The sequence below is a fragment of the Miscanthus floridulus genome, chromosome 4, assembly GCF_019320115.1.
Source record: "Miscanthus floridulus cultivar M001 chromosome 4, ASM1932011v1, whole genome shotgun sequence".
NCBI lineage: Eukaryota > Viridiplantae > Streptophyta > Magnoliopsida > Poales > Poaceae > Miscanthus > Miscanthus floridulus.
The window spans coordinates 106,204,226-106,217,136 of record NC_089583.1 but is presented as its reverse complement, the minus strand read 5'-3'; the positions used below and the strand labels follow the sequence as shown (position 1 = coordinate 106,217,136).

Here is a 12,911-nt window from a genome sequence, read left to right as displayed (position 1 = left end):
AAGCAGAGCCACGTGCCTGGCTGCGCGCCCACGTCAGGCTAAGCCGCGCGCGCCCGCGCCGCTTCCTTCCGCCTGGCCGCACGCGGCCCGCCCGACGGCCGACGCTACCCTTCCGCCGCCACCGCCGCCACACCCAGCCGTCCGCTGCCTGCTAGCGTTGAGAGGGACGACCCTGAGAGAGACGACCGAGAGATAATGGATAAGTTATCTTTTCACAGGCTTTTGCTTAAATTTTAATTGCTTTGATCCGAATGTAGATAACTGAGTTAAGAATTGGGGTAAACGGAGCCTTTTATTTTGGAAAAGTAGGGTAAAAACAAAAGTGAAAGAAAGTGGGGGTAAACTCATAATTAGGGTTTGAAATAGGGGTAAAAACGTAATCTTCGGAAGGACAACCTTGTCATCTGGTCACTTGTTAACCACGTTAACTGATGTTCACGGAGTAGGGGTAAACTGAACCTTCGTTTTAAAAAAGCAGGGGTAAAAACACAAAGTGAAAGAAAATGGGAGTAAAATCACAATTGAGGTTTAAAATAGGGACAAGAACACAATAGCCCTTTTTTATAGTTGTCTATCAATTTTTGTTGCCTATATTATAAACATATTTTTTTAGATTTACATGTTTGTCTAGAATAAGTTACATAAAAAATGTTAGATAACAAAAGCTTATGCGTACAAGTTATGTTATTTGTGAAATTTATTATATTTAAAAACATATTGAAAAAGTTATTATAAAATTATGGTGACAAGTTTTGTTTCGGAAGAATGTATACAGTTTATGTGTATAATTTTGTAACTTTTTATGAAACTAAGCCCATAAGTTATGTTTTTGCAAAATATTATACATAAAAGTTCTGTGTATAACTTTGCAACTTTTTAAGAAAATATGGTGATAAGTTTTGTCTGCATAAAGTTATACATAAAAGTTATTTATATAACTTAGTAAAAAAAATTTACGAACTAATCATAGATCAGTTGGTTGGATTTCTTGTGGTGGAACCTGTCCACCCGGGTTTAAGTCCTCAACTTGATACGGATGCTCATATTTTCCTGGATTTATTTCAGGATTTAACGGCGCTATACTTTCAGTGATAGACGACGTCCCGTCGACATCGAGACGTCTGTGGTGACTTCGTGAATTTCAAGATCTGTCGTCAAGGTCCTTCGGGGGTGCACATTAGGGTAGGATTTGCGTACGTGTGTTCACAGGGATGAGTATGCGTGCGTGTTGTGGACGTCTACGTTGTACTGTGTAATTATCAAAACTTTGTAATTTTTTTAAAAAAAGTTGTTGAAATAATTTTTTCCACAAAGAAAATTCGCGGGGCCTATATGGAATTGTGGTTCACTGATTTAGGCATATAACTTTGTAATTTTCCTAAAAAAATTGTGAATATATATATATATATTTTAAAGGAAAGTCAGGTGGTCGTGGGATTGACCGCTGATTCTAGACCAGCGGTCGTCCGTTAATTAGCTGGGTCGCACGAATAGGCTATAGTGTATACCCGGCCTTCCAGTCCACCAAGCACGATGTCATATCACCGTTCGTATAGTTGTGTTGTGGTCAGGGCCGGGCCTAGGGGAGTGCAGCCAGTGCGACGGAACTGGGTCTCCAATTTGTAAGGGCCCATATATAATTTCAAGACTTTAGCCAATTATTAGACACACAATTCTTAGTCCAAACCTTCTTTCTGTCGAATCCCCGAATGCCCACCATCCGCACGGTCTCTCCGTATTCGCTTCGATTGCAACTCAGGCGACGTTTAGTTCAAAAAAAATTTTGGTTTTTGCCCGTCACATCAAATTTTTGGACGCATGCATAGAATATTAAATGTAGACGAAAAAAAAACTAATTACACAATTGGGTGAGAAATCGCGAGACGAAACTTTCGAACCTAATTAATCTATGATTAGACACTAATTGACAAATACAAACGAAAGTGCTACAGTTGCAAAACCCAAAAAAATTTGGGAACTAAACGTAGCCTCAGTGACTCCTATATCTGTTCATCTGCCCGATTATCCGAACGGCCTCGTTATCGTCGCTAGACGTGGAGGAGCTGAAGAACGAGCTCGCGTTGGTGGGTAATCATGCTCGGCAGCGACACCTTCAGTCTCCAGTCGCCATCCAAGCCAGGGTTCTTCGCCAGGACCAACAACGCGCCAACACAGCCGCATCGACGGTGTCAGTGAAGGGCTAGCCAACCATGGGAGTCCAGAAAGATTTTCAGTGAGAGGGATCCGCAACGTATCCCTATAGGGTCACTGGGTTTAATTTAAAATTTTCACTGTAGAGGCTTTCTAGCCCGCCGCGCTGCGGGTTACCCGTGGTGTGTGTGCGGCTCAAGCAGCAACTTCGTGGCTAACAGCACATACCACTATACCAGGATCATCTCGACTTCGTCACGGCCACCCTTCCCAAGAACGCCTCCTCGTCCCCCGACCTCTTCGCCACCGCCGTCGTCGGAACAATCCCGGAGCAGCTCTGGGCCATGGGGCTCTGCCGCGGCGACGTCAACGCCTCGACATGCTTCAAGTGCCTGACCCAGGGCTTCCAAGAGGTACCCAACTATTGCACCTACGATAAGGGCGCTAGCATCTACTACGACCCTTGTATGGTGCACTACTCCGACGTCCACACTCTACCCAACGACGACACTGGCCCGATGATGAACACGTACGTCGTAACCAACAACGGAAACGTCACCTCGGCGGACGCGGCCCGCTTCAAGAGCCTCCTGGCCGACCTCATCAACGCCACCGTCGAATACGCCGCGAACAGCTCCCGGCGGTTCGCAACCGGGGAGGCCGACTTCAACCAGGAGACGATCCCCAAGGTGTACAGCGTGGCTCAGTGCACGCCGGACCAGACACCGGCGCAGTGCCACAAGTGCCTCGATAGGATGGTAGAGGCTACCCTGGAGGCGTTCAAGTTCAATGGCAGTATCGGAGGCAGGGTGCTTGGGGTTGATTGCACCTACCGGTACGAGACCGCGCCCTTCTACAACGGACGGGCGATGGTGCGGCTGGCACCACCAAGCTCTAGAGCGCCGGCGCTGGCGCCGGCTCTGCAGCCGACGGCCGCCGGAGAAGGTGAGTGCGTCATGAAAGCCATCCTTTGGTCTTTTTGTTTGACACATAACACACGCCCAAACACTTTGACGCCCAAGTTTAATGGTCGAGTAGCTTGAAAATTAGGCATTAATATTGTCCAACTACTTTTGGCGAAAAATCTAAAAGGGGTTTGGGATGTTTGGGATGATTAACAATTTGAATGTTGACTCCATGTTATCTAGGATATTAATGTTAGTAGAGAATGAACCATAGACGTACTACTCCCTTTGTTTCCAAATTATACTTCACTTTAAGTTTGTCTTAGGTCAATTTTTTTTTTCCTTTGACTAGGTTTTAGAAAAGAGTACATTAATATCTATCTATAGGTTTAGATAAATGCACTTTCAAAACATATTTCATTGATAGTTTGAAGAAACTAATTTGACATGGTTAGGGCCCCCTTTGGAATGCAGAAATCTTTCCTATTTTGTGTCATTTTTCCTGTGGAAATAAACTGATTCTTATGAAATTCCTACATTTGAAAGGGCCTAGATGTTGAGAAATCTGACTAAGGAGAAAGCAAGAGTGGACTATAATTTGGAATAGAGGCAACAAATTAGCAAGAAACCACATGTTTTAAATCTCCCGCTATAGCTGCCGCTATCTTTGGATATAGCTGTTTGTAGGGGGTCAAGCAATTTGTTTGTATGTACAATTTAACCGCTATTAGCAGCCATAGCCTAATTTAGCAAGCTATTACTACCTCCGTTCCATTTATCTGGCACACACGTATATCAAGATTCAAACTTTTAAAAATTTAACCAATAATTAAGCTAATAATTTTTAACTATTATAATACAAACTTTATATGATTAGATTTGTCAGAAATTATACTATCCAATGATTATAAGTTTATAAGCATAAATAATATAATATAAAGCAAATGAATGGTCAAAGTATAATATAGGAGACCGTGTCATTCTAACTTGCGCCAGATAAAATGAAACAGAGGGAGTAGCTGTTTGAGGAGGGAGATCGCTAAGTGCCTTAGCCCGCTATCAAGAACAGTAAAAAACCTTTTGGGGAGGGTTCCCCACACGTCTTTACTTAAAAAATTTTGTATGTACAAGGATGCAAAAGCCGCTATACATATACTCCATCGGTCCATTTTTAAGTGTCGTTCTCACATATCGAGGTATCAAACGTATTTAAGATTGAATATATACAGGAGATAACTGATATTTATGGTGCGTAATATGTATCCTATAGATTAATCATTGAACATATTTTTATAATACACTTATTTGAAGATACAAATGTTACTAATATTTTCTATAAATTTAGTCAAACTTAAGAAAGTTTGCCCTGCACAAAAATCTAGATGATACTTAAAAAAGGAAGAGAGAGTAGCAACTAGCGAATGCATTTTTTTTTCTTTGGAAAGCTAGTCATGCTTTGGAAGCGCCTATATTATATATAGAACACCTGAGTTTTGGTTTATTTATTTCCATGAACCAACAAATGGAGCTAAATGCCATTCTACATTTCCCCTTGAATTTTCCTTCCAAGAAAGTGCCATTTCTGATGATATCTAAGCTGTGACACACATTTGCCGCCGTGATGTTTGCTAACACATTTGCTAGTTCACAGGGGGACGAAAGCACCGTGTGCCTTGGGTGGTTCTTGCAGTTGTGCTACCAACTCTAGCCGCCTTGAACCTTGTCGCCTGCCTCTGTTTGCGGAGGCGGCGGCGGCTACTAATTGGACAGGCCAAACACCAAAGTATGCTGCTTCAACATTATCTGTTTGCACAGCGTTAAACACGCTTCGAAGGATATGAAAACAAATGACTCATCCAATCCATACTTGAACAGAGCCCATGTATTACACTGAAGCAGAGGACACCGAAATGGTGGACTCCATGATGATGGACGTCTCCACCCTACGGGCCGCCACAGGGGATTTCGATGAGAGCAACAAGCTTGGCGAAGGCGGCTTTGGTGCTGTGTACAAGGTAGCACTGACAAACACGTACCATATGATTCTGAATTGAATTGAAAAGAAAAAAAGAACATGAAACATTGCACCTAATGTATGTTTGCTTTCGAGTTTCGACACGTTTAGGGTGTCCTCCCGGACGGCGACGAGATAGCGGTGAAGCGTCTGTCTAGCAGCTCATCGCAGGGAGTGGAGGAGCTGAAGAACGAGCTCGCGCTGGTGGCCAAGCTGAAGCACAGGAACCTCGTCAGGCTCATCGGCGTGTGCCTGGAGCAGCAAGAACGGCTGCTCGTGTACGAGTTCGTCCCCAACCGGAGTCTCGACCTGATACTCTTCGGTACTGATAAAAGTGAGCAGCAGCTTAGCTGGGGGCAGAGGTACAAGATCATAAACGGCATCGCTCGGGGACTGCAGTACCTCCACGAGGACTCCCAGCTCAAAGTGGTGCACCGTGATCTCAAGGCCAGCAACATCCTGCTCGACGAGAACATGAGCCCCAAGATCTCAGACTTCGGCCTGGCCAGGATCTTTGTCCAAGACCAGACGCAGGCCGTCACCAGCCGCGTCGTCGGCACCTAGTCAGTACTGAAAAACACAACAGCTCCATTAACTGCTTCAAGTTCAGTATTCATCTGAATAACTGCATGAGCTTTTGCTTTGATTTCCTCGTTTATTTCAGTGGGTACATGGCACCCGAGTACATGATGCGGGGGACCTACTCCGTGAAGTCGGACGCGTTTAGCTTTGGTGTCATGCTGCTGGAAATCGTAACGGGTCGGAAGAACAATAACGACGGCTGTAATCTCTTGACCACAGTAAGTACAATATCTACACCGAAGAATACAGCTCCGGTCCGTAAGTTGCATTGCAGCTTGCTGGCTCATCACGCAACAAATCCATCCATGAGCAGGTATGGATACACTGGGAGGCCGGGACGGTGGCGGAGTTGGTCGAACCGAGCATGGGCGGCAGTTTCCCGGAGGGCGACGTGCTGAGGTGCGTACACATCGGCCTGCTGTGCGTCCAGGCAGACCCTGCGGCCCGGCCGGTAATGTCGTCGGTCGTGATGATGCTCGGCAGCGACACGGTCACCCTCCAGGCTCCATCCAAGCCGGGATTCTTCGCCAGGAACAACAACGCCAACACAGCCGTGTCGACAGTGTCATTGAGTGGTTAGCCTGGCCATGGGAGTCCACAATTGGGAACATATATGTACCGTTACCCTATTACCAAAATGTAAGATATGAACTAATAAGCCGCGTAAGCTTTGATTCAACCTGAAATTTTGCATACACCTACTAGAAAATGTGCGAACACATAGTTGATACGTGCCCATGTATAAGTGATGAGTGATTAAGAGTTGATCAGAGCTTTAGTTAAGTGTGCGTGAGACTAACCATGGCGTGAGATGTGTATGCAATATGTCTCTTGGCTTGTAATGCGCAGGTGACAAGGTCAACGGAGGAGTCCGTGCGCGATGGACCGGGAGCGGTGAAGGGCTGACGCGAAGGCTTGGACCGAGGGACCAAGGGCCGGAGAATGGACCGTGGACGGCTAAGCACTTGGACACGTACGTCAACAAGTTGAGTGTACATGCAAAGATGGTAACGGAGACGGTGTTGACCGAAGTCAACACGACGATCGGACCAAGTCAAGGCCAGTGCGCAAGCACTTGATGATCAGACGGTCGAGGACGAGTGGGACATGCGTCAACATCATGAAGAAGGCATAGCGTCTACGCGACTCCAAGTGGGTTTGGCGGTTTGGGCCTCAAAACCGTGAACGGCATGTTTGCTGGATTTGGGCCTCAAAACCCTAGACAGGATCACGGGATGGCATGTGGCGTCATCGGGGAGCTTGCATTGAGACGAAGGACTTCATGAAGGACCTGTGGCCGTCCGATGCATGGAATCCATTATGGACCATTTTGCCCCTATGGCTAAGTGGTTCGAGGCAAATACCTAGGGACAGTCTTAGAATATGTAATAGCCCTATAAATGCTTTAATCCTTCGCCTGTGGCGAACCAAGAAAAAAACTGAAAGAATCAACACCAACAGAACGGAACAGGCGACGGCAACAGAAATAATTCCTCCTCTACTCCTTTTTGTCCCTGCATACATCAAACATGTACAACATTGAACTTGCTTATATAATTGTGAAGAATTCAGGAGTAGATTTATTGGTGGTGATTTTGACAACATTTAAAAATTGCTGCGGTTGCTACTTAGCTGCACAGTAAAAGTGATGATTGAAAGAAATGTTATGTGCCTCGTTCGGCTTGCTGAATCTTGGCTGAAACTGACTGAAAAACACTGTTCTGGCTGAATTGTTGTGAGAGAAAAACACTGTTCCGGCTAAAAAAACAAGCCGAACAGCCGAATATGGGGTAAGCCGAACGGAGCCACAGATCAACATGAATTTGAGTGCCCTACTCCTACCTGCTCCGGACTCTGAAATAGGAGGCGCGAGCGTGCCCTGAGTTGGTGGCTCTGGTGGCGCGGGGAGCTGCAGCATCGCCTGGCCCTCGTAGACCGGCGACACGCTGTACCGAAGCTGGCACCACACCAGTAAGGCGTTGTTCACCAGGGGCCGCCGGCTTATTAGGAACTCGTTCGTCGTCCTTACCAAAAGGCGCTCGAGGCAGCCCCGGCACTGCCCTGGTGTCAGATCCGGCGTGCACTGCGCTAGCCCGTAGATCTTGGGGTCGAAGTCCATCTCCGCCGTGGCGAAGTACTTCCTCGTCGAATTGCTCGCCACCGCCGCGCGGTCGACCAAGGCGCTCAAGATCCCGGTGACGGCGGCGCTGAACCATGCATCCGGGGCGTTGACGTTCCCCAGGACCATGTCGATCACAGGACTTGTTGCAGTAACAAATTCGTAAGTCTGTAAGGCACACGTACCTACAAAAATGCAAGCTTGGGGTTCGTAGTCCATATATATACTTACGTCAATTCCGAGACGAGCCACTGGTCCTGTCTCAGAAAGTCGACGAACCGGGAGCTGGCGAAGCGGAGGACGCAGGCGTCGCGGTAGACGGTGGCGCCCGTGTCCAGCGGGCAGACCCGCTGCGCGTCCCGGAATGCCTCCGCGACGCAGGCGGCGCAAGCGGAGGCGTTGATGATGTCGCCGCGGCACGCGCTGGTTCACGTGGAACGTGCCGTTGGCCGCGTAGTGATAGCCAACGTCACAGAAATGCGGCAGGGTCGTCGCCGCGGACGGTGGGGGCACCGCGGCGATGCAAACGACGACGGCGGCGGCGAGGGTGACATAGCGACTGCCAAGTAGCGTCGTCCCCTGCACCTGCAGTAGAGGAGGCCAGTACTTTTGCTTTACCATGAAACCACCTCGGTAAGGGGACGACGACACGCCTTTTGCCATTTCGTCATAGTTCGTGTCCAGTGGTGGACTTCAGGACTTGGACGTGTCAAAAATGCTCCGCGCGCGGATGTGACTTGGACAACGACGCGGGTCTCGGGCACGTTCGATCTTGCGGGCTTGGACGAAGATGAGCCCATTCGGTTGGCTGGTTCATATCGTTGCTAGTTCGTGAAGAAATATTGTTGGCTGGTTTGTATGAGAAAAAAATACTATTTCAACTAAAAATTTACGATCGTTTACGACAAGCGCCACAGCCAAACAAACTGGCTGCGGACCCTCGGCCACCACCAGGCAGTGGCCACAGCGTCTACGTTGAACCATGCGTGGAACAAGAGAAAAAAATGGCAGTAACTTGCATATCGCCGATGGATAGCCCAATTCCAGTTGGGCGATCGTTTGGCTCGCAACCAACGAAATCGGCCGTCCAATATGAGGTGGGCCATCTGCTCGAAACAAGCGCATGCAGTTCTGTAGGGCTCATTTTTCTTTTTTTTTAATCCTTTCGGCATTGTGTTCGCGAACCATCCGCTAGCGTATTAGCGTATTAATTATAGTTTTTTTTTGCTTTTCTATTTTCCCTTTTTATTTTATATTTATATTTTGTTAGTGTTTTTATAGTTGTCTATCAATTTTTGTTGCCTATATTATAAACATATTTTTTAGATTCACGAGACGCGCTTTCACGAGACCCTCCATGGTCGGCTGCTTTCACGAGACGCACGCTCACGACGCTGGCCAAGCCGCCCGCGCCCGCGCCAAGCAGAGCCACGTGCCTGGCTGCGCGCCCACGTCAGGCTAAGCCGCGCGCGCCCGCGCCGCTTCCTCCGCCTGGCCGCACGCGCCCGCCCGACGGCCCGACGCTACCCTTCCGCCGCCACCGCCGCCACACCCAGCCGTCCGCTGCCTGCTAGCGTTGAGAGGGACGACCCTGAGAGAGACGACCGAGAGATAATGGATAAGTTTATCTTTTCACTAGGGCTTTTGTTAAATTTTAATTGCTTTGATCCGAATGTAGATAACTGAGTTAAGAATTGGGGTAAACGGAGCCTTTATTTTGGAAAAGTAGGGGTAAAAACAAAAAGTGAAAGAAAGTGGGGGTAAAATCATAATTAGGGTTTGAAATAGGGGTAAAAACGTAATATTCGGAAGGACAACCTTGTCATCTGTCAACTTTTTTAATACCGTTACCTGCTGTTCACGGAGTAGGGGTAAACTGAACCTTCGTTTTAAAAAAGCAGGGGTAAAAACACAAAGTGAAAGAAAATGGGAGTAAAATCACAATTGAGGTTTAAAATAGGGACAAGAACACAATAGCCCTTTTTTATAGTTGTCTATCAATTTTTGTTGCCTATATTATAAACATATTTTTTTAGATTTACATGTTTGTCTAGAATAAGTTACATAAAAATGTTAGATAACAAAAGCTTATGCGTACAAGTTATGTTATTTGTGAAATTTATTATATTTAAAAACATATTGAAAAAGTTATTATAAAATTATGGTGACAAGTTTTGTTTCGGAAGAATGTATACAGTTTATGTGTATAATTTTGTAACTTTTTATGAAACTAAGCCCATAAGTTATGTTTTTGCAAAAATATTATACATAAAAGTTCTGTGTATAACTTTGCAACTTTTTAAGAAAATATGGTGATAAGTTTTGTCTGCATAAAGTTATACATAAAAGTTATTTGTATAACTTAGTAAAAAAAATTTACGAACTAATCATAGATCAGTTGGTTGGGATTTCTTGTGGTGGAACCTGTCCACCCGGGTTTAAGTCCTCAACTTGATACGGATGCTCAGTATTTTCCTGGATTTATTCAGGATTTAACGGCGCTATACTTTCAGTGATAGACGACGTCCCGTCGACATCGAGACGTCTGTGGTGACTTCGTGAATTTCAAGATCTGTCGTCAAGGTCCTTCGGGGGTGCACATTAGGGTAGGATTTGCGTACGTGTGTTCATAGGGATGAGTATGCGTGCGTGTTGTGGACGTCTACGTTGTACTGTGTAATTATCAAAACTTTGTAATTTTTTTAAAAAAAGTTGTGGAAATAATTTTTTCCACAAAGAAAATTCGCGGGGCCTATATGGAATTGTGGTTCACTGATTTAGGCATATAACTTTGTAATTTTCCTAAAAAAATTGTGAATATATATATATTTTTTAAAGGAAAGTCAGGTGGTCGTGGGATTGACCGCTGATTCTAGACCAGCGGTCGTCCGTTAATTAGCTGGGTCGCACGAATAGGCTGTAGTGTATACCCGGCCTTCCAGTCCACCAAGCACGATGTCTTTAATATCACCGTTCGTATAGTTGTGTTGTGGTCAGGGCCGGGCCTAGGCGAGTGCGGCCAGTGCGACGGAACTATTTTGATGAGCATGCTTCGAATTTCGAGATGATGAAGCATGCTGCATGCTGCATGCTGCATTTTTTTTTGTTAACCCCAAGGGCACGTTTGGTACGGCATTTTTGTTGACTCTTTAGTAAGGCTTTTTTTTTTGTTAACTCTTTACTATAGCGCAGGGGAAGGCCGAGGCCAGTGAAGAAAAAACAAGCGTCGCGGCTTATCGGCCACTTATACAGCGTTTTTCTCTAATAAAATAGCCGTAGCCTGGTTTATCAGCTGCAAAAACCATCAGCCGAACAGGTGTTACAGAATAAAGATAGAACCAGCTTCTTATTAAAGTCTAGCTACAGTGTACGATAAAGCCGGTTCCAAAGCTAGCAGGAGATCCACCTCACCTCAGGAAAATAGGGAACCATGATTCATGAGTATCCGCAAAGCAAAGCAAGCAAATGCATCTGTTATTCTGATGTGCAGATGCCTAGCTTTTACACTTTTCTACTACATTTCTACTAGTGCAATCGAAGGTCAAACTGAACTTTTCTTGAAAGTTACAGTATTGAGCATCAGATTGCAGTGTATCCTTAGGAACCATAATCCAAGCGTTCGACGGTAGGACGCGGTTTCCAATCTCTGAAGGTAAACACAGAACCAAAAAAACAGTGAGATTACAGTTAACTGGATGTCTGGATCCCCCACGTGGGACATGTTTCAGACTTTCAGAAGTGAGGAACAGCTGGAGGCACAGCGAGAAAATAATAATGCGAGCAAAGAAACAAGCGTGGACTCACTTGGTGCGTGGTAGACGACGGAGGCGGCGCCGGCGAAGTCGCACGTCCCGTCGGCACGGCCGTTGCGCTGGTAGTAGCTGTTGAACGCGTACGAGGCGTGGGCGACCACGGTGTCGGGCTCAAAGCACGATCCGCCGGGCTGGATGGCGCTGCAGTCCGCGCCGTTGGCACACGCGTAGTTCAGCGCTTCCAGCAGCCGCGAGTCCCCGACGGCCGCGTTCGCCACGCACCAGCTCGCCAGCGCGCCGCCCCGGAAGTCGAACTCGTACACCTTCGTCTGGTTCGGGTAGAACAGGCCGAAGTGCTGCTCGATGTCGTCCGCTCCGTCGCCCTTCTGGTTCTGTCGCCGGACACCACGCGGTTGATGAGGTAGTTGTTGTACGCTTGCGCGTTGGCTACCGAAGCCGCGTCGTCCCCAGCCCGCTCCAGACGCCTGACGCCGCGTTGCAGTTGGCCGGCGGAAGGCCACGCCGTGGATCCGCGTGGCGGGGTAGTACGCCGCCACGTTTCTCCGCACCCACCGCCGCGCGCTCGACGGGTCCGCGGCCGCGGCGGCGAGGTTGTCGTTGGGTAGCATTACCATCACCGTGATTCCGGTGTTGGCCAGGGCCTTGAGCGCCTTGGAGTTGGCGTCGTAAAGCCTCACCGAGGTGATGCCGCTCTTCTGCAGCAGCTTTAACACCGAAGCCGTGTCCGGCAGGTCATTCCCCAACCGGCCGTAGCTCACGCCCACCACGCCGGCATCTACATTGTATTGTACACAATGAACAACAGTGTTCACTAGCGATTGGACCTGGAAAATAAACAGCAGTCTGAGCCGAACGCGGTTACCTGCAGGGGAGAAGGGGAGCAGAACCAATGCGATGCCGAGGAGGACGACGAAGAGACGAGCCAGGGCCATGCTCCTCAGTCCTCAGTCCTCACTGTTCAGTGGTCTCAGTACTGGCGAGGAGTCGACAGGGCGAGACATGCTGAGCAACTAAAAGGTGCGTGCAATTTAAGAGCTCGTTCATCCCGGATGAAGGCCCTCCAGGCTCTTCCTAGCCCAGCTGACACCGTTCACCCTCCTACAAGGGTGAAGCCACGTTGGCTTTCCTTGATACACGTGCACCACGGTAAAACCAAAAATTACTAATGTCTACCTCATCTTTTCAATGCATTTCCTTTGTAATTGTATAGATTCCTTGATATTTAATAGAGAGTGCACCAGGCTTAGTTTTGAGCTGGCTTCGCCACTGCCCTCCTGTGTTTGGTTGTACTCGAGGCTTACGTACTGGAGGACTTCCTTCTCGTTTGGTTGCCAGCATGGAGCGTTAAGTGGTATGAAGTTGTGCCC

At 47.4% G+C, this 12,911-nt stretch overlaps 3 protein-coding genes across 3 annotated transcripts; 1 reads left to right on the top strand and 2 right to left on the bottom strand.

Moving 5' to 3' along the window:
• The first annotated feature begins 2,803 nt into the window (after positions 1-2,803).
• Positions 2,804-6,337, top strand: LOC136552477 (cysteine-rich receptor-like protein kinase 6). The gene is made up of 6 exons (XM_066544049.1): positions 2,804-3,096; positions 4,708-4,839; positions 4,932-5,071; positions 5,182-5,633; positions 5,735-5,870; positions 5,966-6,337. Exons 1-6 carry the CDS (start codon positions 2,907-2,909, stop codon positions 6,230-6,232), a joined length of 1,317 nt encoding a protein of 438 aa, XP_066400146.1. The 5' UTR covers positions 2,804-2,906; the 3' UTR covers positions 6,233-6,337.
• Positions 6,338-7,276: 939 nt separating this feature from the next.
• LOC136549012 (cysteine-rich receptor-like protein kinase 6) lies at positions 7,277-8,434 on the bottom strand. The gene is made up of 4 exons (XM_066540332.1): positions 8,274-8,434; positions 8,003-8,194; positions 7,495-7,913; positions 7,277-7,284 (listed from the first exon to the last, which is right to left on the bottom strand). Exons 1-4 carry the CDS (start codon positions 8,432-8,434, stop codon positions 7,277-7,279), a joined length of 780 nt encoding a protein of 259 aa, XP_066396429.1.
• A 2,670-nt stretch (positions 8,435-11,104) lies between these two features.
• Positions 11,105-12,505, bottom strand: LOC136549011 (glucan endo-1,3-beta-glucosidase 13-like). Its single transcript, XM_066540330.1, has 3 exons — positions 12,407-12,505; positions 11,576-12,319; positions 11,105-11,417 (listed from the first exon to the last, which is right to left on the bottom strand). Exons 1-3 carry the CDS (start codon positions 12,474-12,476, stop codon positions 11,266-11,268), a joined length of 966 nt encoding a protein of 321 aa, XP_066396427.1. The 5' UTR covers positions 12,477-12,505; the 3' UTR covers positions 11,105-11,265.
• Between the last annotated feature and the right edge of the window lie 406 nt (positions 12,506-12,911).

Bases quoted from the DNA above. Each gene is read 5' to 3' on its own strand.
- LOC136552477 (XM_066544049.1), top strand. From the start codon at position 2,907: ATGGTAGAGGCTACCCTGGAGGCGTTCAAGTTCAATGGCAGTATCGGA. The intron at 5,634-5,734 runs GTCAGTACTGAA...CGTTTATTTCAG, and splicing joins AGCCGCGTCGTCGGCACCTA to TGGGTACATGGCACCCGAGT. The intron at 5,871-5,965 runs GTAAGTACAATA...ATCCATGAGCAG, and splicing joins GCTGTAATCTCTTGACCACA to GTATGGATACACTGGGAGGC.
- LOC136549011 (XM_066540330.1), bottom strand. From the start codon at position 12,476: ATGGCCCTGGCTCGTCTCTTCGTCGTCCTCCTCGGCATCGCATTGGTT. The intron at 12,320-12,406 runs GTAACCGCGTTC...AATACAATGTAG, and splicing joins GCTCCCCTTCTCCCCTGCAG to ATGCCGGCGTGGTGGGCGTG. The intron at 11,418-11,575 runs GTGAGTCCACGC...GTTTACCTTCAG, and splicing joins CGTCGTCTACCACGCACCAA to AGATTGGAAACCGCGTCCTA.
- LOC136549012 (XM_066540332.1), bottom strand. From the start codon at position 8,434: ATGGCAAAAGGCGTGTCGTCGTCCCCTTACCGAGGTGGTTTCATGGTA. The intron at 8,195-8,273 runs GTCCGCGGCGAC...CACGTGAACCAG, and splicing joins ATCGCCGCGGTGCCCCCACC to CGCGTGCCGCGGCGACATCA. The intron at 7,914-8,002 runs GTAAGTATATAT...TACTGCAACAAG, and splicing joins TGGCTCGTCTCGGAATTGAC to TCCTGTGATCGACATGGTCC.